At 50.0% G+C, this 26,950-nt stretch overlaps 1 protein-coding gene across 2 annotated transcripts in view; it reads right to left on the bottom strand.

The window, feature by feature from the left end:
• Positions 1-19,777: 19,777 nt before the first annotated feature.
• Positions 19,778-26,950, bottom strand: part of EIF4B (eukaryotic translation initiation factor 4B) — a 487,202-nt gene continuing 480,029 nt past the window's right edge. For both annotated transcript variants that reach the window (XM_086959135.1, XM_086959134.1), the window contains exons 14-15: positions 22,479-22,551; positions 19,778-21,763 (exon numbers count right to left, since the gene is read on the bottom strand). In XM_086959135.1, the coding sequence (XP_086815261.1) occupies positions 21,692-21,763; positions 22,479-22,551 (145 nt within the window). In that variant the 3' untranslated portion in view covers positions 19,778-21,691. The remainder of the gene's footprint in view (positions 21,764-22,478; positions 22,552-26,950) is intronic.

Genomic DNA, 26,950 nt, shown 5'->3' on the forward strand with positions numbered 1-26,950 from the left:
TTTTATTAAGTTTGTCCTCCCCAAAACAGATAAGGGACGATGAGCCCAAGATTTTAGTAGTTTATGGCATTCCTTTGAAACCTGATCTAAGTTAAAATCTGCGATTTTCCCCTTCTCCTTAATGATTCTAACCCCAAGGTATCTCATGGAGGTATTCACGGCTAGATGTGAAGTGGTGGTGTTCTAAACCATGATGTCAGTTCTATAGGCATTCACTTCATACCCAGAGATTTTACCAAATTCCTCCGCTTTCTTTAGGACTGTGGGAAATGCAAGGTCTGGGTCAGACGTCATGATGAGAATGTCATCCGCATATAGCGCAACCCGCCTTTCCCACTCACAGAATCTGAAGGACGGGATATTATTCGCCTCTTAGGGCTTGAGCAAAGGGCTCAATGTAGAGGTTAAATAGGAGGGGGGGGGGAAGTGGGCAGCCCTGCCTTGTGCCTCTTGTTATATCAAAGGCCTCTGTCAAAGAGTTGTTAACTAGTAGTCTTGCCGTTGGTGATTTGTATAGAAGGGCTATCGTTCGACGGAATCTCCCCCCTAAGTTGAATTTGTCCATAACCGCCGCTAGATAGGCCCAATTGACCCTATCAAAAGCTTTGGTTGAGTCTTGTGTAAGGGTAGCCAAGGGAAGAGAGAAAGTCGAAGCTATGTCTATAGCTCCCACTAGGTCGTGCTTCAATTCTGCAAGTTGGCGCCCCTTAATCAACCCTTTCTGATCTTGGTGTATGATAGAGCCATTCACTCCTCCCAGTCTATTTGACAGCATGGTAGCAAAGATTTTATAGTCTATATTAAGGAGTGATATTGGGCGGTAAGACCCGCACTCTGTCTGATCTTTCCCAGGTTTGGGTATCACTACTATAGTCTCATCACTCCATGACTTTGGGGGGGCCCTACCCTCCAGTAAAATGTCATTACAAATGGTTACTAAAAGTAGAGTAATGACTCTGCAAAGGACGGGGTAGAGCTCCCCTGGTAGACCATCAGGGCCCGCGGCCTTCCCCCGCTTTAGATGACAAAACAGTTCTGACCTCAACCTCCGAAATCTGACTCCAATCCCATACTGTTATCCAATGAAAGTTTGAGCAAGGACATAGTATTGAGCCAGGCATTCATCCCTTCTTTATCTTCCCTAACATCTTCCTTGTAAATATTATGAAAGAAGTCATGGAATGCTTCCCCGATGCCAGAGTTAGAAACTCTGGAGGTAACTTCACCCTCTACCTTAATCTCTCTAATATATTTGTGAGATTGGTCGGTTCTGATCTTCCACGCTAAGATCTTGCCGGCTGCTTCTCCAAACTCGAAGTGGGAAAGTTTGCTGGTCTCCCATCTCTTAGCTATTCTATTTTGGAAGATAAGCTCGAGCTGGTTTTTCAGTGAAGTTAGCTTTTCTTGTTCCACATATCCGCCAACCTGATTGCCTAGATTTTGAGTGATGATTTTAATTTCTGCCTCCAATTTATTAATGCTATCTTTATACAGTCTGCATCTGAGGGAGGCTCTGCTGGTAATACACCACCTCCAGAAGGCCTTCAAGGCATCCCACACAAAGATACTGCTCGTAGATCCTATATTAGAATCAAGAAAGCATTGGGTCTCAACTTGAAGGAACGTGATTTCATCCTCTTCTAATAGTATTGTCCGGTCAAAGGACCAGGATGGGTGACCAGATTGCTGTCCTGCTTTAAGGCTAAATGCGATAGCAGAATGGCCAGATAGATCAGAAGGAAGGTATGTTATATCCTCCAGCCGATCTTTAAGGCTGTAGCTGAACAGCGCATAATCTATCCTTGAGAGGTGCTTATATTTATAATTCCGAAAGGAGACACCTAGTTTGTTCCCTGCTCTTTCTCTCCAAAAATCTGCCAGACCTAACTGAGACATTATTGTCCCCAACGCTTGTCTGGATTGCGAGAGAACGCACACTCTTGAATTAGGCGATTTGTCGAGCTTGGGGTTTAGTACAATGTTGAAGTCCCCTACCCAAATTACGGGGTCTTGCAGGACTAGTAGGTGGCCGTAAATAATTTCCAGGAATGTAGGGTTATCTTGGTTCGGCCCATAATAACCAAGCAGGGTATGCATTAGGTCTCCCATCCGGACCCTCAAAAGGAGCCATCTCCCACTATGATCTTCCTTGATTTCCACGATCTGCGCCTTTGCTCGTTTTTTAAAAATAACTAAGATACCTCTGATATTAGCAGATTGGTCCGTACAGGCGTAAGTATCTATCCATTTCTGTTTTTTGAGTATTGATGTTGTTTCTACTTTGAGGTGTGTTTCCTGAATGACAATGACCTGCGCTGGGAAGTCTCTCAAATATTGAAGTATTTTTTCCCTTCTGCTCCTCACACGCAGGCCATGGACATTCCAAAATAAGCATCGGATCAACGACATCTTACTTTCTTGCCCCTCTCACGCGAATTCATACTTTCCTGGACAAGGAACCTGGAGATCCAATATAGTCTCAAAATGGCTTTGGGGAAGAGTTTAGGATATTGTGTATTGGCGCTGGCATTTGAGGATTTTTTTTCTTTATTTTCACCCCCACCACCCCAGTGACACCCTCTCCCGCCCCTTGGAAAACCCATCCATCCATATACTAGCCTGGTGTATGGCCAGTTTTACGCCCTCTCTCCACTCCCTCTCCTCTCCTCTTCCCCGAACCCAAACTTTGTCGGTATAGGCTAGCAATGGTTTTCTATGTCTATAAATCATTTTAAGTGTCTAACGTATGTTCACTGCTCCTTTCCTTTCTTATTCTTCCCCAATTTTTTTTTTTTTTTTGAGAAGAGAGGAGAGGAGTATCCTTCCATACTTTAGGGTTGTTTTTTTCCATTTTTTATTATTATTTTTTCAAATAGTGATTTACTTTCTATATTTTTACTTTTTATTTTTTCCGATTCAAATCCTTAATTCCAAAAGTAACCTATGGGGATAATGTGTATTAGAGGACATTATCTCAATCTCTGAATTTATCCCTATTTAACTCTCTCCCCCGCCCCCCCCCCACCCCCCACCTCCAGAGAAAAGTCCCCAATAGACTCCAACATTTCATCAGCTTCGAAGGGGGTTTTAAGGTTATGCATCTTATTGTTGAACATAACTCTTAAAAAAGCAGGGAATCTCATCTGTACTGTGGCACCGAGTCCCCTAAACCTCTCCATCCTCTGGCCCAATTCCCATTGTCTATCCAGCGTAGTCTTGGATAGGTCGGAACGGATCTCAAACTGAAAGTCTGAGTTCAAAGGTTTCAGAGACTTAGCTTTCAGGGCCAAGTTTAGGATCTTTTCTTTGATAGAGTAAGTCAAAAAGTTAAGTATCTTTCTTGGTCTCTCTCTCCCAGGGTTCAAGCGGAAAGAGTCCCTGTGAATCCTTTGTATATCTTTTTCAAGGAAGTCCGTGGACTCTAAGTTAAGGGTGTCCTTTAATATTGCGACAACAAAAGCCTTGATGTCATTCCCTTCTTTCCCTTCCGGGATCTTCAAGAGCCGGAGGTTATTCCTCCTAGAATAGTTTTCTAAAGACTCCACTCTCTCCCGGACTGCATCCCCTTCCCTTCGCAGTGTTTGGATCTGTAAGTCGGCCGATCCCAGGCTTGCCTTGAGTGCATCTACTGATCCTTCCAATACTTCTGTTCTGTCGTTCATCCGGTCCACTTTCCTCTCGAGGATATCACATGCGGCCCTTACTTCAGAATGATTCTCTGCTGAAACCAAAAACCCTGTTCTTATCTCCTCTCTCATTGATGTGAGGAGGGACTCAATGGAAGGTACTGCTTGGCTATCCCCTCCAGTCTTGATAGCAGGAGCAGATATGGCAAGGGCCTGTGCGGGGGGGGATCAGAAGTTGGTGTGGGGGTTTGCACGATTCCCTCCTCGAGTTGCGTCATGGTGGCTGTATTAGCTGTATTAGCCAGTTTAGGAACGATGGAGACCGGCGAAGCCACCTCCTGTCCGATAGCATTTGGACCGGGCGCTTTTACGAGAGGGTCCGACATAGCTTCTGTATCAACCTGATTTGGGAGAGGTTGCTATGGATATTCAGTACCTGTGACAGTACCTTGAAAAATGACCGTAAAGACGGAGTAATACGTGTGGCACTTTTCTCCCTGTGCGCTTTCTTAGCTCCTACTGATAGCGGGTTGTTAAGAGCTTTCGCTGTTGCCTCAGCCCTCTACCCTTTTTTTCTTGAGTTAAATAGGCTGTTTGGCTTAACTTGTGCTTTTTGACCCACTCTAGATCTGCCTCTGGGCCAGCCTCAACCTCTACAGCACCAGCGGAACTGGAAATAAATTGCCGGCTGGTTTTGCCTTTCCCCGCCTGGATTTCTTGGGCATATGTTTCCTCCCGAATACCCTGCTCTCGGTCTGTAAATCAAGCTGGCAGGCACCCCCCTTCTGCTCATAGCTCGACGCTCTGTCACTATCGGCCCCCCCACTCTCACCGTGTCTGTTGGCTGGTTTTCCTTCCGAATCTTACGCTCAATTCACTACCTTCAATCACGTCCGGTGTCGACGAAGACTCGGCCAGCTCAGTAGGAAAAAGCGAGCTGCTTGTATTGCTTGTGCTGCCGCCGCCGACTACCCCCCGGAGGAGGCCGCGGGCCTCCGCACTGCGGCCGCGCCATAACTCCACGGCTGCTAGTTTCCAACGTAGCAGATGGGTGCGGAGCCGTTGCTGTCCTACTTTTTCGCTGAGGCACATTCCACGCCAGGTAGGAAAAAAAATGCAAATGCTACTTACCAGTATGCATCTGTTCTTGGCATGTAGGGCTGCTGACATTCATATCTGTGCATAGATCGCCGCCTAGTGTTGGGTCCGGATGATTGCACATTGTTGTCCTGGAAGAGTCTTCGAAGTATCACGAGATAGGTGGCTCCTCCCCTGGACTACAGTGCGCATGGGCATCACCTCCATCCCCAGATTGTTTTTAGCCATTGGCAGAGATGGAGTGAAGTATGTGAGTGATGCCCATGCTATGAGCATATGTATATATATATATATATATATATATATATGAATACTGCAGCTGCTACAGGCGCCGGGGAGGAGGGTGGGCGATATGAATGTCAGCAGCCCTACATGCCAAGAACAGATGCATACTGGTAAGTAGCATTTGCAATTCGAGGCATGTGGGCTGCTGAATTCATATCTGTGCATAGAATACATAGCAGTCCTCCCATTATTGGCGGCCGCCCGTGCCAGCTGCAGCAGTCTGAAAAAGTGTTTTGAGAACAGCCTGACCAACAGCTGCCTGCTGTTTGGAGTGCACGTCTACACAGTAATGTTTAGTGAAAGTATGTGTGGTAGACCATGTGGCTGCTCTACAAATATCTTCTAAGGGAATGTTACCTAGGAAAGCCATAGAGGCCCCCAACTTTCTGGTGGAGTGGGCTCTCGGTGGAATTGTGAGAGTGCGTTTAGCCTTAGCGTAACAGACCTGAATGCATTTCACGATCCACCTAGCGATCCCAGCTTTGGAGATAGCGTTTCCCTTGTGGTGCGAGGCAAAAGCAACGAAAAGTTGCTTGGTCTTACGAAAATCTTTTGTCCTGTCAACGTAGTACATCAAGGCTCTTTTAACGTCAAGGGTGTGGAGCATCCGCTCCGCCAGCGACTCTGGGTTTTGAAAAAACACTGGCAACTCAATTGTCTGGTTCATGTGGAATTGAGATACAACCTTGGGTAAGAATTTAGGGTTAGTGCGGAGTACCACCCTGTTAGCGTGTACTTGGAAGAAAGGTTCCTGGATGGTGAGCGCCTGCAACTCGCTAACCCTCCGCAGCGATGTAATTGCTACTAAGAAAGCAACCTTCCAAGTCAGAAACTGAAGCTCACAAGAGTGCAGTGGCTCAAAGGGAGGACCCATCAGCCTTGTAAGAACCACATTGAGGTTCCATTCCGGAGCTGGTGGTGTCCGTGGTGGAATGACTCTTTTGAGTCCTTCCAGAAAAGCCTTGATAGCAGGGACCTTAAAAAGTGATAGGTGTTGCCTATTCTGGAGGTATGCTGCAATTGCAGACAAGTGAATGCGGATGGAAGAGTACGCCAAATTGCATTGGTACAGGTGGAACAGGTAACAAATGATGTTCTGAATGGAAGCATCCAGTGGGTCAATATTGTGGTTTACACAGTAAATGACAAACCTCTTCCATTTAGCCGCATAACAATCTCTAGTAGTGGGCTTCCTTGCCTCCCGAATGATGTCCATGCAATCGGGGGGAAGGTTGAGGTAGCCAAACTCTAGGACTTCAGGAGCCAGATCGCCAGGTTGAGCTGTTGCGGATCTGGGTGCTGAATGTCGCCATGGCTCTGCGTCAGAAGGCTGGGCGTGAGATGAAGCCTTTGATGCGGTACCACGGAGAGTTCCAGAAACGTGGTGTACCATGGTTGGCGAGCCCACGTTGGAGCAACCAGGATGAGAGTCATCGAGTGCTGCCTGAGTTTGCGTGCCACCAGCGGTATCAGAGGTGCTGGGGGAAAAGCGTACGCAAATCTGCCTGACCAGTTCATCCACATTGCATTGCCCTGCGATTGCGGGTGTGGGAACCTGGCGGCGAAGCTTTGGCATTTTGCGTTCTCCTTTGTGGCGAACAGGTCTATCTCTGGATGACCCCACCTTTGGAAGTACGGTTGGAGTACTGAAGGATGTATCTCCCACTCGTGCATTTGGTGGCTGTGCCTGCTGAGCAGGTCCACCATCTGGTTGTCCTTGCCCGGGAGATGCTCTGCCATGAGGAAGATGTTCCTCTGAATGGCCCACTTCCACATGCTCTGAGCCAGATGAGACAGCTGCGGAGAGTGTGTGCCCCCCTGCTTCTGGATGTAGTACATGGCCGTCATGTTGTCCGTCCAGATCAACACGACCTTGTTGCACAGATGTACTTTGAAGGCCTTCAAGGTCATGAAGATTGCCATCAGTTCCAAAACGTTGATGTGCATCTTCCTTTGCTGTAGTGTCCATAGTCCCTGCACTGTGTAGTGGAGTACATGCGCTCCCCATCCCTGGAGAGAAGCGTCCGTTGTCAGGATAATCTGCGGCACAGGCTCCTGGAACGGTCGGCCCGTGCAAAGGTTTTGTGGGTTCCACCAATGCAGAGAGTTGTATGCCCGACCGCTCACCAACACTAGGTCTGTCAGTTGCCCATGAGCCTGAGTCCACTGGCGTGCTAGGCACTCCTGAAGCGGACGCATATGTAGTCTCGCGTGCGGGACGATGGAGATGCAGGAGGCCATCATGCCTATCAACTGCATGAACACTTTCGCTGGAAGCGAGTGCTGAGGTCTGAATCGTTGGATCAGCGTTTGAATACTGGCGATTCTCACTGAATTTGGCTGCGCAGCGGCCGCCAGAGTGTCTATTGTCGCGCCCAGATACTGCCGTACATGGGCGGGCTGGAGATGGGATTTTGGATAGTTCAGCGAGAATCCCAGATCGTGCAGGAGGTGAATTGTGCGGGACACGTGGTCCGCGCACTGCTGTTCTGTCTTTGCCTGAATGAGCCAGTCGTCCAGATAGGGATAGACGTGGACGTTCTGGCGTCGTAGATGCGCCGCCACAGTCGCCAGGCACTTTGTAAAGACCCTTGGCGCTGTGGTGACCCCGAAAGGCAGAACCCTGAACTGGTAGTGCTGGTCTTGAATCGTGAATCTGAGGTACTTCCTGTGGGAAGGATGCAGGGGGATATGAAAATACGCATCCTTTAGATCTAGCGTAGCCAGGAAGTCTCCTTGTTGAAGCAGGGGGAGGACCTGCTGCAACGTGAGCATATGGAAGTGCTCCGATAGAATGTACCAGTTGAGGGGCCTGAGGTCCAGGATGGGCCTTAGGGATCCGTCCTTTTTGGGGATTAGAAAGTACAGAGAGTAAACCCCTGTTCCCCTTTCCTGCAGTGGGACGAGCTCTATTGCCCCCTTTGCAGCATGACTTGAACCTCCTGCTGCAACAAGTGCAAGTGCTCGCCGGACATATGACGGCTTCTTGGGGGTATGTTTGGTGGAGTGGAAGTAAGTTCCAGACAGTAACCGTACTGGATAAGAGACTTGACCCACCTGTCCGTGGTGATGGATTTCCACGCGGGCAGGAACTGCTGAAGTCTCCCCCCGACCGGTGTTGTGTGGTCGGGGGGCAGTGACAAGGCGTCACTGTTTGTTGGCGGTGGAGGACCTGGAGCTGTTTCCACGTCCCCTGCCTTTAACGTTGTTGCCCCTGTAACCACCTCTACCCTTGTTGGTGTATGAGGTCTGGGTGTTGGTCTTGTAATACTGTGTGGACTGTGATGCCTGACCCCTTGAGGTGCCTCTGTTATTGGAGCGGCGAAAGGAACCACCCCGAAACTGCTGAGACTGGAGGGCCCCCATAGACCTGGCGGTGTCCGTGCCTTTCTTCATTTTTTCAAGTGTCGCATCCACCTCGGGGCCAAACAGGTGGTCAGGATTAACTGTTTGGTTCAGGATGGTTGTCTGTATATCTGGTTTGAATCCTGATATTCTAAGCCATGCATGTCTCCTAAGCAACACGCTAGTGTTGACTGCCCTGGAGGCGGTATCAGCCACGTCCAGCGCACATTTGATGGAAGCGTTGGTGATCAGCTTCCCCTCCTGAATCAACATCACCCCTGCCTCCTTGTACTGATCAGGCAAGTGCTGCAGAAGTGTTTCTAGTCATAATGCGCCCTATCGTAGCGTTCAAGAAGGGCTTGCGTGTTTGAAATGCGCCAAATATTAGCTGCCTGCGCAGCAATCCTTTTCCCTGAGGCTTCAAATATTTTCGACTCTTTGTCTGGGGGAGGAGCGTCACCCGTGGTTTGCGAGTTCGCCCGCTTACGTGCGTTGGATACCACCAAAGAATCCAGTGGCAAGTGCCCCTTGATGTAAGTTGGATCCGAGGGCGCTGCCTTGTATTTTTTATCAATACGAGGATTGATGACTCGCGCCCGAGTGGGCTCCTTGAAAACCTCTGGCGCATGTTTCAGCACTCCCTTTAGCATAGGCAATGTCTTGACTGACTTCTCAGCCACTGAGAAAGTGTCAAACAAAAAGTCGACATCCACAGGATCTGAATGAAGGTCAACATCTAATTAGCTGCAGCCCTCTCAATCAGAGCGTTGAAGGCTGCAGAGTCCTCCGTTGGAGAAGTCTTTGCTGCAAAAAGCTGCGGTTCATGACCCGACTGAGGGTCCTCGGGGTCGCCTCCGGCAGACCAAGGTTCATGCACCTCCTCTGGATCCGAGTATGCTGGGTAGTTGTACTCATCCTCTTCATCTCCGACACCTTCCCCAGCGTTTGAATGCGTCGGTGAAAGTTCTAAATTATGTGGAGATGCAGGCTCTATAGGGGCAGAAGTACCCGCAGAGTCCTCCTTGTTCTTGAGTGGAATACGATAAGGCTCCAACACCGGCTCCGTGGTGATCTTCCGTTTGAGGAGAGAGAGCTTCCCGGTGTTGGCGTCGATGATAACCTCTCGACGTTCCTCATCTGCGAGTGGCTGGAGCCGAGGCTTCGGCACCACCAAGGACGCCTTGGGTGTTGACACCACCTTCAAAGGCACCCCGCCCCCATGCTTCGGAGCGAAAGCCTTCGGCGTCGTCTTCGGCGGCAGCGTGTAGCGGATAGGCGTCTGCGCCTTTGCCGGCTTCGGTGTAGGCTTCGGCACCACATCCTTCGGTTCGGGAGCCTCAGCGTCCTTCCGAATCCTTTGCAGGGACCCGATGACCTTTTTGGCCAAGGCCGGAGAGGGCTGGACCTGCTCGAGCGATTTCCCCGAGTCCGGAGTCGGGTCGGCGAAAGGCACGGTCTTCGGAGCCGACACATCACCATCCTTGGCCTTCACGGCCGGAGTCGGCGCAGCCAGAGCTTCGGCGTCGCCTTGACGCTTCTTCAGAGCCTTCTTCGGGTCATCGACCTAGACCACCTTCGGCGCCGACGCGGCCGCGTCGGTCGTCTTCGCCTTCGACACCGGGGTCTTCGGGTCGGCCATCTTGGCGTGGCTCTTGCTGTCGGCCATTTTGAATTTCTTTGACTTCGAGGCCCCTGGAGCCTTCTGTCCCACCAGAGCGACCTTCACTTTCGGTTTCGAAACCGTTGGTGTGGACCCCGATGGCTTCACTTTCGTTTTCTTTAACGGGAGTGGCACATCAGAAACGTCCGTGGCCGGGCCCGTAGGCGAGGCCGTGGGACAATTAACAAGGTCTTGGGTAAGGCCCGGAGGCGATCCCTCGACCTGGGCCGTATAATGGGGGTTGACCCCTGAGTCAGTCTGAGGATGCTCCTCCTCTGAGCTATCCTCCACGGTGGCAATGGCCCCATCGTCGTCCCCTACCTCACCGACGACTTCATCAAACTCCTCATCTCCCGCGTCGTAGTTTTCTTCCTCCGACGCCGGGCTAGAGTCCGAAACTTGAAAGACATTGTCGTCTCCAACGTCTTCTTCGAAGATGTTGTCTGGCGGGGGCGCTGATAACTGGGCCTGGAGCTTAGCGGCCCGTCGAAGCTTGAGAGTCTTCTTACACCGGAACTTTGAACAGGCCATACACCTGGTCTCATCATGGTCCGGCGACAGACATTTGTTGCACACTGGGTGCACGTCGAGGTGTGAATACTTGGAGGTGCACACCGGGCACCTCTTGAACGGGGTTTGTTCCATGTCTGGAGCGTCGTGTAGGCCCGTCCGCGCCGACAGCACGCGGAAGGGCAGCAGGAGTTCGGAGCTGAAGAATAGTCAAACCCAAATGAAAAACGATACCGACGCCAAGCCTAAAGACCTTTTGGTCTCAAGTTAGGAAAGTTAAACTATTATCGATTCCGACAGAGGGAACCGAAACACATCCGAACCCAATGGCGGAAAAAAACAATCTGGGGATGGAGGCGATGCCCATGCGCACTGTAGTCCAGGGGAGGAGCCACCTATCTCGTGATACTTCGAAGACTCTTCCAGGACAACAATGTGCAATCATCCGGACCCAACACTAGGCGGCGATCTATGCACAGATATGAATTCAGCAGCCCACATGCCTCGAACACGTTTTTACACTTTTCTTTTCCCTCTCCTTTCTTTTTCTGGGGATGGGGTAATGTGTCACAATTTAATTCAGCTGGATGTCGGATGTCAGAACCGACTAAGTCTACATTTTCCTCTCTGCATGGGGGTGGAGGAGAGGGAGCTCCTACGAGGCCAAGCGCTACCACCTAACTTGCGGGCGCCATGTTTTCCCTCTGATGACTCATCCCCCTGACAGGTTGTTGTTGGGAATGATTGCTGAACCTCCGGCTTTTTGGTCTTTTCTATCTTTGTTGATCGAGAAACCTGGTGGTACGAGCCTATCCATGATTGGAGGAGAGGAGTCGTTTAGCCAGGTCTCGGTGATGAAGGCTATATCTATGTCATGGTTGAGGATGGATTCAGCTAGCTCTGTGGCATGTTTAGTACCTGATCTGCAGTTTATGTGTGTACGTGGAGGCCAGCTCAGGCGCTTCATCAGAGGACATGGCTTCCGTAGTTCTATTCGGCCTCTGGGCATGGATTGAGAGGTGGGGATGAGGTCCAGCTGGGTCGCGGGCCTTGGGAAGCCTATGGGGTGTGAGGGTGGGCAAGATGGGAGTAGAGTGAGGGTTTAAGGGGGCTTATGGAGTGTCGCGAGGTTACTTAGGATGTCATTCAGGCCCTGTATTATAATAGCCATTTGGCTTTCAATAAGGGAGAGCTGGCGGCCCGTCTATACTGGAGGGGGATGGGTTGATTCTGGGTAGGATCTTCTCGGCAGAGAGAAGAACGGACAGTGTTGTGCTGTCTTCTGGTAGTAGTTGTGTTGTCAGTTTGGGTTATGGGATAAGGCGAAGCATGTAAGGCATGCAAAGTAAAGCATGTGATCTACAGCTCACATGCCTTGAACATATAGTTTTGAATGCGTGAATACTAAAAGGACAACTATGCAAAGGTTCAAACAGCGAACTCATAAAAAATGTAAGAGCTAGCTTAAGATCTCAATGAAGTATAATAAAGGGAGAGGGCGGAAACCTATTAGTGAGACCCTTAATGAATCTCATAACTATAGGAGATTTAAACAATGAAGGTTGATCTAGCAAACAAAGAAATGGCAACAAAGCAGATAAGTAACCTTTAACAGTTGCCACAGCGCAACCTTGTTGAACCAAGGAAAGAGAAAAACTGAGGGCATCAGATAAATGGGTCTTCAAGGGACCTATTTATGTCCCTCAGCACCATTTCACCTACCAGCATAGACAGATTTGGTGGAGTCATAAAATAACATTCACCTCAGATGAAAGAGAAAGAACTATGGTTGCCCCATTCAATCTCCAGGCATGAAGATGCAGGATCTGGAGGTAGGGGTAGGGGTGTAGAACATGCCCCTGTGATTGCAAACAGACGTCTGCCCTGAGAGGGAGACGGAGCAGTGGGTACAATGAGAATTAAAGAAGGTATGTGTACCACACCCTTCGCGGCCAATCTGGGGCGATCAATCCGACTTGGGCCCGATCTTGGCGAATCTTCATCAGAACTTGAGGAATCAAGGGTATAGGGGAAATGCATAAAGAAGCTGTGATCCCCAATCTGAGTGAAACTTGTCAAACAACGCCCCTTGCGTTGGATACTAGAGACTGCAGAAGAAATGCGTTACTTACCTGTAACTGCAGTTATCCAGTATTGGCGTTTTTCATAGAAAAACTCCACAACCAATCCTAGGTTTATCTCAAAAGTCCAGTCGGACTTCCACCTAAATGAACCTGTGGTTCTGCGTTCCTTCTTTCCAAACCCAAGCACGGCAGCTGAGAGGTCGCCGTTTTCTTTGGATCTCAAGCGATGCTTGAAGTTTTACATTGACAAAACGAAAACATTCAGGAAACCTAACCAGCTATTCGTAGCTCACAGCAGACCTAGGAAAGGTCTACCGCTTGCCAAGCAGAGCATCTCCAGATGGGTTTCTACAGCCATTGCTTTCTGTCATGACCAAGCTGGACAGCAATTGCAGCCCTAAGTGAGAGCGCACTCCACGAGAGCTATGTCCACTTCTATGGCTCTCTTTGCAGGGGTGCCAGTCATTGACATTTGCAGAGCGGCAACATGGAAGTCAATCAATCAATCAATCACAGGCATTTATATAGCGCTCTACTTACCCGGAGGGTCTCAAGGCGCTAGGGGGGGGGGGGGGGGGGTGCTGCTGCTACCCGAACAGCCAGGTCTTGAGCTTCTTCCTGAAGGCGAGGTGGTCTTGGGTCAGGCGCAGGGAGGGAGTTCCAGGTCTTGGCGGCCAAGTAGGAGAAGGACCTTCCTCCTGTTGTCGTTCTTCGGATGCGGGGGACGGCAGCGAGGGAGTGACTGGCTGATCGGAGGTGTCGTTTGGGAGCGTAGAAGTTGATGCGGTTGTTGAGGTAGCTCGGGCCTTGGTCGTGAAGAGCTTTGTGTGCGTGGGTAAGGAGACGGAAGGTGATTCTCTTGTTGACCGGGAGCCAGTGCAGGTCTTTTAGGTGTCCAGAGATGTGGCTATGTCGTGGGATGTCGAGGATGAGTCTGGCTGAGGAGTTCTGGATCCGTTGGAGTCTCTTCTGGAGCTTGGCGGTGGTTCCGGCGTAGAGGGCGTTGCCGTAGTCCAGTCGGCTGGTGACGAGTGCCTGGGTGACAGTCTTCCTGGTCTCGGTGGGGATCCACCGGAAGATCTTCCGTAGCATGCGCAGGGTGTTGAAGCATGACGAGGAGACGGCGTTGACTTGCTTGGTCATGGAGAGGGAGGAGTCCAGGATGAAGCCCAGGTTGCGTGCGTGGTCTGTCGGTTTGGGTGCGGTGCCCAGGGCGGGGGGCCACCAGGAGTCGTCCCAGGCGGAGGGCGAGGATCCCAGGATGAGGACTTCAGTCTTGTCCGAGTTCAGCTTCAGGCGGCTGGTCGACATCCACTCGGCTACCTCTTTCATTCCTTCGTGAAGGTTGGCTCTGGCAGCGGCGGGGTTGTTGGTCAGGGAGAGGATCAGCTGGGTATCGTCGGCGTAGGAGATGATGTTGAGGTTGTGTTGGCGTGCGATGGCCGCGAGGGGGCTCATGTAGACGTTGAAGAGGGTTGGGCTCAGCGAGGATCCTTGAGGGACGCTGCAGATGACTTCGGTGGCCTCTGACTTGTACGGTGGTAGACGGACTCTCTCTGTTCTTCCGTCGAGGAAGGAGATGATCCATTCCAGCGCCTTCTCCTGGATTCAGACGTTGCTGAGGCGCTGCACTAGGGTGCGGTGGCAGACGGTGTCGAAGGCCGCGGAGAGGTCTAGTAGGATGAGGGCCGCTGTTTCTCCGTTGTCCATCAGGGTTCGGATGTCATCGGTGGCAGCGATGAGGGCAGTCTCGGTGCTGTGGTTGGCTCGGAAGCCAGACTGAGGGGGTCGAGGGATCCGTTCGTCTCGAGGAAGGCGGCCAGCTGCTTGTTGACTGTCTTCTCAATGACTTTGGCTGGGAACGGGAGCAGCGAGATGGGGCGGTAATTCTTGAGTTCGGTGGGGTCCGCTGTTGGTTTCTTGAGTAGAGTGCTGAGTTCGGCATGCTTCCAGCTCTCAGGGAAGGTGGCGGTGGTGAAGGAGGTGTTGATGATGTCCCGCAGGTGGGGTGCGATGACGGCCTTGTTGAAGACGTGGTGAGGGCAGGGGTCGGTCGGAGATCCGGAGTGGATGGAGTTCATCATTCGGACGGTTTCTTCGGTGCAGATCGGAGTCCAGGCGGGGAGGGTGGTGGTGGGGGGCGGTGGTTCGGTCGAGTTGGACGTGGCGTTCGTCGGTTGGGTGTTGAAGCTGTTGTGTATGTCCGCGATCTTGTTGTGGAAGTAGGAGGCGAGGGAGTTGCAGAGTTCTTGCGATGGGGTGATGTCGTTTCCGGCGTTGGGGTTGGAGAGCTCTTTCACGACGTTGAAGAGTTCCTTGCTGTTGTGTGCGTTGTTATCCAACCGGTCCTTGAATGCAGTTTTCTTGGTGTCGCGGATCAGTTGGTGATGCTTCCGGGTGGCAAGCTTGAGGGTGGTCATGTTGTCTGGTGTTGGCTCCCTTCTCCAGGCTTTCTCGAGGGCTCGGCAGTTCTTCTTGGAGCTCTTGAGTTCGTCGGTGAACCACGGGGCCTTCTTGCTGCCGGGTCTGCTGGGCGGGGTCCTCAGTGGGGCGAGTTCGTCCGCGCAGTTGCTGATCCACTTCGTGAGGTTGTCGGCCGCCTGGCTGGGGTTCGCTGAGCTGGCGGGAGGGTGCTGGCTCAGGGAAGCGGCGAGCTGGTCGGCCGTGATCTTGCTCCAGCTTCTGCGGGCGACCTGTTGCTGGTGGTGGTGGGTCGTCGTTCTTCTGAAGGTGAAGTGGACGCAGCTGTGGTCCGTCCAGTGGAGTCCTGTGGCGTGGCTGAAGGCGATGTCTTTGCTGGATGAGAAGACGGCGTCGAGTGTGTGTCCGGCGAGGTGGGTGGGGGTGGTCACCAGTTGCTTGAGTCCGAGGTTGGCGAGGTTGTCGAGCAGGGTGGTGGTGTTGCGGTCGTTGTTGTTCTCCAGGTGGAAGTTGAGGTCCCCCAGGAGGATGTAGTCAGCGGAGGGGAGGGCATGCGGGCTGACGAAGTCGGCGATGTCCTCGCTGAATTGGGTGCGTGGTCCCGGGGGTCGGTAGATCAGGGTGCCTCTGAGGTTGGTCTTCGGGTCGGTGTGGATCTGGAAGTGTAGGTGTTCGGCGGTAGTCAGGATGTCGGTGTAGGTCGTGATGCGGATGGTGTCCCTGTGGATGATGGCGATGCCTCCTCCTATCTGGTTGGCGGTCCGGTCCCTCCGGGTGATCTTGTAGCTCTCTGGGATGGCGATGGCGATGTCGGGTGCTGAGGAGGCATTCATCCAGGTCTCCGTGAGGAAGGCAACGTCAGGAGCAGTGGTGTCGATGAGGTTCCAGAGTTCGATGGCGTGTCTGTGGACTGAGCGGGTGTTGAGCAGGATGCACTTGAGGTGGTTGCTGCTGGTGTTCGTCTTGGCGGGTGCTGGTGCGAGGCAGGTCCGGATGCAGGTGAACTTGCAGGCGGTACAGCAGAAGGGTCCGTGGGAGCGTCTCGGGGTGGCACGGTAGCATCCCGGGACTCGTCCGTTGTTGAGTGCGATGAGGGTGGCGGCGTCGTACGTCCGGCGGGTGGGCTGGGAACTGCGGGGGCCAGGGGTCCTGGCACTGGGCGCGGTCCAGGCGCGGACGGGCGCAGACGGGCTTACCTTTGGCGCTCAATCGGTGCTCCCGCTGCGCGCGTCCGCTGCGCGGTCGCTGAGGGGGCGTCATAAGAGGGGAGCAGGGAGGGCGGGTCCGCTGGGAGGCGGGAAGGGGTTAACCAATCGTGTGGCGGGGGGCGGGGCCGCAGGCAGGAGGCGCGGGAACGGGACCGGCAGAGCGGGCAGCCCAGCGGCGGCTGGGGCGCTGCTGGCGGCTTCGGCGAAGGAACTCTGTCAGCAGGTAGGTAGGCAGGTAGTCAGGGCTGCAGTGGCAGGCGCGGAGGGGAGCAGGGGGGCGACCAGGCCAGAGACGCAGTGGTCGCTCCCTAGAAGCAGGCGAGGTCCCCTTAAGAGGGGAGCAGGGAGGGCGGGTCCGCTGGGAGGCGGGAAGGGGTTAACCAATCGTGTGGCGGGGGGCGGGCCGCAGGCAGGAGGCGCGGGAACGGGACCGGCAGAGCGGGCGGCCCAGCGGCGGCTGGGGCGCTGCTGGCGGCGTCGGCGAAGGAACTCTGTCAGCAGGTAGGTAGGCAGGTAGTCAGGGCTGCAGTGGCAGGCGCGGAGGGGAGCAGGGGGGCGACCAGGCCAGAGGCGCAGTGGTCGCTCCCTAGAAGCAGGCGAGGTCCCCTTAAGAGGGGAGCAGGGAGGGCGGGTCCACTGGGAGGCGGGAAGGGGTTAACCAATCGTGTGGCGGGGGGCGGGCCGCAGGCAGGAGGCGCGGGAACGGGACCGGCAGAGCGGGCGGCCCAGCGGCGGCTGGGGCGCTGCTGGCGGCGTCGGCGAAGGAACTCTGTCAGCAGGTAGGTAGGCAGGTAGTCAGGGCTGCAGTGTCAGGCGCGGAGGGGAGCAGGGGGGCGACCAGGCCAGAGGCGCAGTGGCCGCTCCCTAGAAGCAGGCGAGGTCCCCTTAAGAGGGGAGCAGGGAGGGCGGGTCCGCTGGGAGGCGGGAAGGGGTTAACCAATCGTGTGGCGGGGGGCGGGCCGCAGGCAGGAGGCGCGGGAACGGGACCGGCAGAGCGGGCGGCTGGGGCGCTGCTGGCGGCGTCGGAACTCTGTCAGCAGGTAGGTAGGAAGGTAGTCAGGGCTGCAGTGGCAGGCGCGGAGGGGAGCAGGGGGGCGACCAGGCCAGAGGCGCAGTCGCCCCCTTCACTAGGCACTACTGCCTGGATACGGAGCTGATGAATGATGGAGCAGAGGGACAAACAGTGTTACGCCATCTATTTCAGTAAGGTGAGCCTTCCTCCGTCCCTCCATCCTACTCTGGTATGCACATTTCTTTAGTAATACTTACTGTGGATGTCTAATGATGGTTCATGCTCGCATGGTGTGTCTTATCTAAGGACTTGTATATGCTGTTTCATCAGAAATGTGCACTCTGCATTGCTTGCTACTCTGATTCAGGCATGTGAATCTATGAAAGACACCCATAATACTGGATAAGAAATGCGTTACCTGTAACTGCAGTTATCCAGTATTGGTGTCTTTCATAGATTCACATGCAACCCTCCCGCCTTCCCTGGAAGGACTCACCTAACTCTGTGTCACGCCTACTTAGCTTAGTGCGTACGAAAATCTGAGGGACTGAGGCTCCTGCCAGGAAGGTTCTAGAGGGAGGTGATAGCTGATTGGCTCTTCTCTAGAGTTTGGTCCTTTTTACAAAAGGACATGGATAGGTTACTAAGGTGAGGCCTTTAGGCCTACTATTCTCTATGTATGTCTATAGGACATTACTTTTCTATGTACCGGGGACTCACGTCTCGACGACAGGGAATGATTCAGGCATGTGAATCTATGAAAGACACCCATAATACTGGATAACGGGCAGTGTGCGTTCTCGTGAGTTGAAAACAGATCCAACCGAGGAAACACTCACATCCTAAAAATATGAAGGACCACATCTAGAGGGAGGTGACACTCGATCGGTCGGTACACCACTCGCGATAGGTCGCGACACTGTCCGCACGCACATTCAGTACTCTGGCCAGATTTGCAAAAACGCACATCTGATAGTCCTAAGCCCAGCACCAGAGTCGCAGAGCCTCTCTGCAGAGAAGATACAACCCTACTCCTCCCAGTTTGTTTATGTACCACTACATTGTGGTAATGTCGTCTGTTAAGACCAAGAGCCAAAAGTATTGCCTACAATTTCAAATTATTGATATGGAACAATCTTTCCTCTGGAGCCGAAAGACCTTTGACCGCCAGATTACCCAGATGAGCTCCCCTCCATAGAGAGGGAGGAGGCATCAGTTATCACTGTGGCCACCGGAGAAGGAGGGTGAAATAGCTTCCCTTGAGACAGGTTGCCTGGAACACTCCATAATTGCAGATCCGCTGCAGTCTCTCTGGAGATTGACCAATTCTTTGAGATTTCTGTTGTGTTGAACCACTACCTGCAGAGACACCACTGGAGGGCCCTCATATGCCAGTAGCATGGCTGACCAACAGAATGCAGAAAGCAAACCAACCTAGTGGGTGCAAGACCTTCAGGACTGGAACAAATGCTCCACAATGAAATAGCAGAATCATAGTCTGGATGTCTTTAATCCTCTCTGGAGGCGGGAAGGTACGACTCACTGTCGTGTCCAGTAGTCCCACTATGAACAGGTTGCGCGAAGGGCTCCAGGTGAGATTTGGGTACATTGATTGAAAATCCCAAATTGAACAACAGCAGTGTTGTCAACTGCAAATGACAACACCATCTCTGGCAACTTTTCTATGAGCAGCCAGTCGTCCAGATGTGTGAACACAGGAATCCCCGACCTGAGGTGTGCTGCCATCACCTTTGTGAAGACCCGAGGTGCGGAAGAAAGACCGAATGGAAAGGACTGCAAACTGATGCGGCTGAGTCCCCACCATAAAACGGAGATACTTCCGATGAGACGTAAGAATGAGAATGTGAAATGTGACAATACACATCATGTAAATCGATCAACACCATCCAGTCTTCCTGTGAGAAGAATCTGACAGTCAACATTTTGAATTTCTCTTGTTTGAAGTGGAAATTAAAAATCCTGAGGTCTAGGATCGGCCATAAACTATCATCCTTTTTGGGAATCAGGAATCCTGGATAGTGCTTGGCTTGCCCGATCAAAGTCCCACTACAATCACATAACAGGCCTTGCTTCACATGTACTTTGTGATAGAACGTGCAGAGCAAGTCATTCATATTCTCAGCACTTATTTAAAATCTCTGGCACTAATACTTATAGTACACTGTCATGTCCAGTGTTTTTTGCTGGACGGTTGTGTCGGATGTTCAACAATTTGCCCTATTTCCTGAACTTTTTCTGTTATGGTCAATCTGTCAGATTTAATGAACTAAAACTACTAGCTCAGTTGCAGTGATACAACCTATGGGAATAGGTGCTTGCATTATTTCTATTGCTCAATATTCTTTGCTGGAAGCAGAGTGCTCCAATGCTAAGGTTTTGGCCAGGACAAAAGGTAATCACAAAGCTTTGTAGTCTTGATCACTTCATGTCTAACTCTAGAGCTCAGCAGTCTTAAACACTGAAAGCACACATACAGCAGGCAGCAAAAAACAACATGCAAGAATACATTATTTTGAAGATTTGTTTATTTGGAAGGGGAGAAGAAAAACCAATGAAATGAAAAAAATAAAGTTAAGGATGGGTCACATGATAAGACATCTCCCGGATAACTGAAATTACAGTTTATTTTCATAGATTTTTATACAAATTTGTACACGTCTCCAGAATGTGTAAATGCTGACTAGTGAACTGTACTCCCATAACAGGAAGTCGGAAATGGGAAGAGGGCAAAATTCAGCTTTTAACCAAAGCAATTCCACTCACAGAGGAAAGGTGCCAGTGAAACTATTAGCAAGTTGGCCGTCACTGTGCCACGACAGTAGGGGAGCACACATAGTTTGAAATTAAGCATGAAGTCCTGACACTTTCAGCTCATACTACAGGCACGCTCCTATACTTTCCTAGTCAGGACACAACTGGATGTCTGAGGGTTAAGGTTTGCCAAATCTGCCTCCACCTGATGGCTACTGCTGCAGCCTGCAGTTATTTTCATCTAACATAACAAGATTCTTAATAGCAGAGACTGAGGCTTCCTAAAAACTGTACACCTCGGCCTCTTCCAAGAGATGACCATAATACTATGCACTAGGTAGTGATTCTGGAACGCCTAAAGCAAGGACTGGTGAGGCCCTCTTAGCCAACAGCAAATTAAACCCAAATAACCCAAAATCTATGCTTCTCAACATGGACGTTGCAAAACAAGCATCAGTCCAAGGTAGAGAGAAATTCTCCTCTGGGACTGCACAACAGGTTTGCTATGCAGCACAATGGACTCTGAAAGCACATTTCCCAAAAAGTAGTAACAAAGTAGAACTCCTAAGAAATGAATGCAATGACTCCCCTAACTATTGCTGGGAGAACAGCAGACAAAGCTTTGCCAAATTAAAGGAGTCAAGCAAATCGTTACAAGGATCACACACGCAAAATTGCCCCTCTTTACCTCCTATACTCCCCTCTTCACATGTAGGAGTTACGCAGGACTGCTCAATGTCATTAAGCGAGACTTTCAGTGTAAGCCTTTTAAGAAATTGACTTTCCAATAATGAATGGTTTGTAAGGACGATCCATCCCTTGGTCGAGGGCAGCCACACTAATACCATAGGCTTCAGAGTACATACATGCCATCAAGAACATCCTAAGCCAACAAAGTCATGCTTCAGTATCAGCCAAACTAATCGCAGTATGTGCTCCGTAGCAGCAAATTAACGCCAGACTTGGATGAAAGACTAAAAGGAACCTTTAATGACTCTTCCCTATCACAGTACAGTTTGGCAAGCCCCTTCTTAATAAATAGAATCTGCATTACAACAGGTTTCAGAAGAAATATGGGCAGAGGGCTGAAAAGTGACACTAAAAACATGAAGTGAGACCCTATCTTTAAGAGGATACTTTAAGTTTATTTATTTAGGTAATGATTCAGACTTCATATAAATTGCAACAGGCTATGGTAAGACTAGGGAGGCAGTCTACACTGCTTCTCCAGAAATCCTTTCATGTGCCCATTTACCGCTTTCTACCCTCATACCCACCTCAGAACTGCAAAGTCCTTTTAAAACCAACCCCAAAAGCAGTACAGAATGCATGCTTTGTAATTTTCACTAAAGAGAAGGCCCAATGTCACACTGGATAACAGCGTGCAGGCACTCCCCAAAAATGGGCCTTTTATTTCTTTAAAATTCTGCACTTCCCTCTTAATAAAACGTCAAAAATGTTTCCAGTTCGGTCAATACTTTAAAGGCTGCAGCAGCATGCAAGAGAAACAAATGGGTTTTGTTTAAAATTAAGAAAGGTCTCCCGGAGGTGTTAATTTTGAGTATTCTGTATTTCATTTTTTCTCATCTTTGACTGAAGATTGTTTCTGCTCTCCAAATGTTCAGGAAAAGCAACAGGCTAAGAGAAAGTGGAACTTCTTTGGAAAGGTGTCACTCTGGGAACCCTTCGTCATCTTCTCCATCAACCGCTAAAGCAGCATACTTGCTTGCATGGCTGAACTTCTGAAAAAAAAAAATAATAATGGCCAGTCAGCTTAGATAACTCAAATCTTTCCCTCCAATCTAAAAACCCTGTCTCTGACCAGAATAAATCAGTCTGAGGTGAAGCACTTACTATGGACAGATCAATGCAATTAAGATGACCCAGTAGGGTTACAAATATTTTCACAAAGGAAGAGACAATCCCACAAAATTAGACCTACAGCAAGACTGGTAAAAGCATCTAGAACCTTAGCTTGTGCGCCCATGAAATAAGTTCACAGAACTAAGATGTAATAAAATCCCTTGTACTAATGATTTCAGTGCAGACAATTGAGACCCACCACTTTACAGAAATACATCAGTTAAAATGGCATTAACTCCAGCACCTTCTATTCCCCCACACCCAGTATACGTAATCTAAAACTTCAACATGTATAGTTTAACTCATTGCTAAGAAAGTAACGGTTAATGATTAATTGGTGGAAACTTGAGAATTACTAGCCTGCTTCTCTTATGTTATCTTGAAGCGGTTATGTTGAACGTCATCAGAATTACCAAGTCCGGAGACTTGACATCTAATTTGGTATTCAGCTGATTTTAAAGAACATTACTCAGCAACTCTACTAGCATAAGGGAACAGCACATCAGCCTGTTGGCAATGCAGGAGAACACGAACATTGCCACACTCTGGTATTGATAGACTAATCCTGAAAATAAAGCTATGAATAGACCATACCTCTCCAGGCACATCCTGCAGTCTCTTTGGCTCAGCTGATGGTCCAAAGTCTTGTTCGTTCATGCATTCATTCCTGTAAAAAGAAAATAAAAACTCATGTATATTACTAAAGATACATGTAACTGCAATCTACACAATTAGTCAAAGTGCACAATCTTGAAACCAACCTACAATCCTTGAGGTCCGTGCTTTACTGAACCCCACTTGGGAGTCTAGAATTCCAAGGACATTATGGCATTCATTAGGAGTTTGCCAGTGGGTTCTGTTAAACTGAGCCTCATTCCAATGTGCTCATTTGAGTGATCTAATCTCAAAACGCCAGTGCCCCTTTAAAATTGATTATTGAACCTTAACTGTAACAGCGCAGGTCTTGCTTTAACCAGAGGGTGGGATATTTGCCTTCACGTAAACTACTTATGACAATTAAAAGCCCTAAGTCAAGAGTGCTTTAGTAAGAACTGATCATCACACGAGAAGGGCTTGGTTCTTTTTAATAGCCTGGAGCTTCAGCCCACCAGCAAAGTTGGGCAAATGGATGCCGTTTAAAGCAGTGTGGCAGCACACAATGGGAGCTACTATCAGGTAAGGAGTTCTGGGAAGAGACAAGCACGGTGGTTAAAGAGGACTGAAGCATGGACCAACCTGCGATTAGGAGAGTAGCACCAAAGAAAAGTGCTGGCTACACAGTGGAGGGGTGGGGGCAGATTTGAGAACTGTGGAGGAGATAAATGTACTACTTCATGACACTGCAGTAGAAGGAGAAGGGAGCGAGCTGTGGGAGACGTTGCTGCCGCTTGTTCCGGTTGTTGTCCGTAAGGGAGCCAAAGGATCAAAGCGGTCTAGGTGTGACTTCAGCAAAAGGCGAGCCAGCCAGAAGCACTTTGGGGCGAGGCAGCCAGAAGCACTTTGGGGCGAGACAGCCCAGCTCCTTGTTTTTTCGGCTCCTCCATTTGTTGCCTGTGTAAGAAACTGGCTCTACATATACTACAGCAAAATGAGGTATAGTGTGTATAGAGTCCAGGTGACCCCAGAGGTAGGCAGATGTTAAAGTTAGACAGAACCTTACTCTGTATTTGTGGTAGAATGGTCGAGCAGTAAGAGGACAGTGTTAAGCATTTGATGTACACACAGTTAACAAATGAATTCACACACTCAAGAACTGACTCTAGGCCAATTGTTTTTGTATAAAAAATATACTGTTTTATTTTTAGAACCAAGCAAGCCTGGCACAGGTAAGCATTAAATACTTTTCAGTAAAAAGTTGCTGAATATAGAACAGTTTGAAAATGCAATAGAAATTGTACTTTGTTTTATTTACAGGGGATGCAGTAGGTTGCACCACTTAGCTATTACAGTACATTGAAATGAATAGGCTTTTTCAGTAAATTACAGGTAAGTTACTTTTTACGTTACTTTCCTAACTCAGTGCTGGATACCTAGATTCAGCACTGGGACATTTCCTGCAAACAGTTAAGTAAATATGTTTTAGTTATTTGTGCGATATTTAAAGAATATTTTTAGGTTTCAAATCTCCACACAAAGTTTTTGGAAGAAAATTGTCAATGTTATCCTTTACAGGAAAAACAGGTTATTGGTTCACAGGTAAGATATTGACTGTGGGAGTTAAGGATCTGGGGTTAGACTCATGGGTCCCCCAGGGTCAGTGATGAACTCTTATTACACCCTCAGCGGCACTAGGGCGGCAGGGTGCAGAGTGTTGAGGCCCAATGTTATCCTACAGGAAAAGGGGGTCTCCGGGTTGGTGGCTGCTGGCAAGCAGGCAATTGGGTTCGTGGGAGCAAAGCTCCTAGGGTTTAGGTCAGGACAAAAGGGGAAACAACGTAGCACAAAAGGTGCACCCTCAGCGGCATTTGGGCGGCCAGGTGCAGAGTGCTGTTGCGAGGTCAGGTGCCCTGTTTTCAATGGAGAACTTCGGATTTGCAAAAGCACTGCAGGCAGGGAGACTAAGGACTTCTGGGTGGGACCACCACTTGGAGAGGTAAGTTTGGAAGTTAAGGGTTGGTCAGGCACAGTCAGTTTGGGCACACAAGGCCGTGGGGCATCGGGTGAAATGGTGCCTTTTGAGGTCGGATCTTCTTACCAGCTCCGGTTGAGTTAGGGGGGAGGCCTTCTGGATTTAGGATGCAGGTGTCTGCTGGAGGCAGGTCAGGGGTCGCCAGTTCAGGATTGCAGGGGTGACCTCCTCGTGGTATTTTTCCACTCTAGCTCGGGCTGGGTTGGGCAGATGCAGAGTGGGCTGGATTTATGGTTTCCGGCTGCTGCCAGAGGTTGCAGTTTAACAAATCCAGTGTTCACGGGAGAAGCAGTCTTTAGAAGTGAAGGCAGGCACGTCCTCTGGGGTTTCTGAGGTTGCTGGCTGAAGGACACACCGGGATTTCGCATGAGCAGGTTCGAGGGGAGACAGGCAGGTAGGGCTGGGGCAAAGTCAGTGGGCGTCTTGTTAGCTGGCTGCACAGCTGTTCGTACTCCTTTTCTTCTTGTTGTCAGGATGGATCTGAGGAAGCAAGGTTCAGGGTGCCGCCTAAATACTAGATTTAGGGGAGTTCCAGGTAGGTAAAGGGCAAAAAGGGCAGGGACCAGGCAGATTCGCCAGTGAGAATGACCCTACAATACGATATAGACTGTTTCCCAAGCTGTTAGTCGCCAGCCGGATTTTTTGTGAGTGGTCAAGTTCAAGCAATAAAGATGCCTTTAGATTCTGTATTTATCTTCTCACTTTTACTGTGCCTCAAAGACAGAGGTCTAATGTCACTATGTCTTCTGATAGTGTGACCTATAATTTGTTTTACAGTGGTTGGGGATTACAAATTCCTCAAACTTTGCAGTCAGAGAAAGTAAAGTGAATTGTGACAATCTTGCCTGAAAGGCTACAGGATGTATTTTTTTGTAACACACCAAAATATATGTGCCTGTAAATGAATTGTATACATTCAGCAGTTAGGAAAAAAACCCACTGTTTTTGGAAATTCTGAAGTGTGATGGAAGCAAAGATTTTAATAGGATCAAAACAGAATTTACTTTGTGATGCACACATGATAAATGCTAACTGATTTAACCCCTCCCATCCTGGTGACTGAACCGCTCAGTCACCAGCCATGGACGCGCTGTGCTGATGACTGAGTGGTTCCGTCACGGCCCGCTAGACGCTCGTGCGCGGTGCGGATTCCGCGCCTGCGCTGGACGTTCTGTTGAGCGGGCGGGGCCGTGACGGAACCGCTCCGTCATCCGAACAGCGTACCCGAGGCTCGTGACGGAGCGGTTCCGTCACAAGCATGGGAGCACCGCGCGCCCCCCCCACCCCCCTAGCGCTGCGGCGGAATTGCCGCCGCAGCGAAGGGGTTAATGACCATCTCACTGCAGAATATACTGTCTTTACAGGACAGTGCGTTACCACATAATGCTTTAGTTACATTAAAAACCGCACTCCTCAGGTCCATGAAAGCTAGGTGGGTCACAAAAGTTTGTAGTTTTAAAAAGTGGGTTGAGGATCTAAAGTTTGATATGCACTGGCATAGGATGACCAAAACATAATCTGAACTGTAAATGTTGTTCGACTAATCACAAGTATTTTTTAACAACATTGTTTTGCATAGTTATGTGTGTTTTATAAAGTGGCTTCATAAATGTTGGAGAGGAGCAGTTTCTTGCTAAGTGCTGATATTAAACTGCACAAACGCAGATTCCTTGCTACAGATTATTATTATTATATTTAAGCTTATAAAGCGCACAGCTACCCGGAGGTTTCCCGGCGCTAGAGATCAAAAGTGAGGGGGAAAGCAGATTGAAAGCTGAAGCGGCATTATTGGTTGAATAACCAGGTCTTGACTTCTCTACGAAATTTAAGATAACAGGGTTCCGTGCGAAGAGATGATGGAAGAGAGTTCCAGAGGGATGGGGCCAGGACGGAGAAGGAGCGACCACCCATCCTGGCTCTCCTAACTCTAGGAACTTAAAACCTGTGCTGATTAGAAGATTGAAGGGTGCGGGCAGGGCTGTATTGATGCACTAAAGTACTAAGGTATGGTGGGGCCTGGCCTGTGTTTATCCTGTGCATGTAGCAGAGGGCCTTAAATTTTGTGCGGCTTTCAATGCGTAACCAGTGCAATTTACGAAGTGAGTTGGAAGTGGGGAATGTGTTAGGTAGTTTACAGAGCAGCCGAGCCGCCATGTTTTGGACTGTCTGTAGTTTACGGGTTACCTCTTTGCACGGCCCCAGGAGAAGAATATTGCCGTAGTCCAGTCTAGAAGTGATTAAGGCCTGGACTACGGTTTTCTGGGTCTCCTGAGGGAGCATCCCGATCTTACGAAGCCACTTGATGGTGATGCAGGTGGAGGAGATTTTGACCACATGATGTTTCATGGAGAGTTGATCATCAAAAGTGATGCCCAGATTACGAGCTGTTTTAGATGGAACGGGGAGCTTACCCATTTGTGTGGGCCAATGTTGGGGG

The sequence above is a fragment of the Lissotriton vulgaris genome, chromosome 1_1 (assembly GCF_964263255.1).
Source record: "Lissotriton vulgaris chromosome 1_1, aLisVul1.2, whole genome shotgun sequence".
NCBI classification, from domain to species: Eukaryota; Metazoa; Chordata; class Amphibia; order Caudata; family Salamandridae; genus Lissotriton; species Lissotriton vulgaris.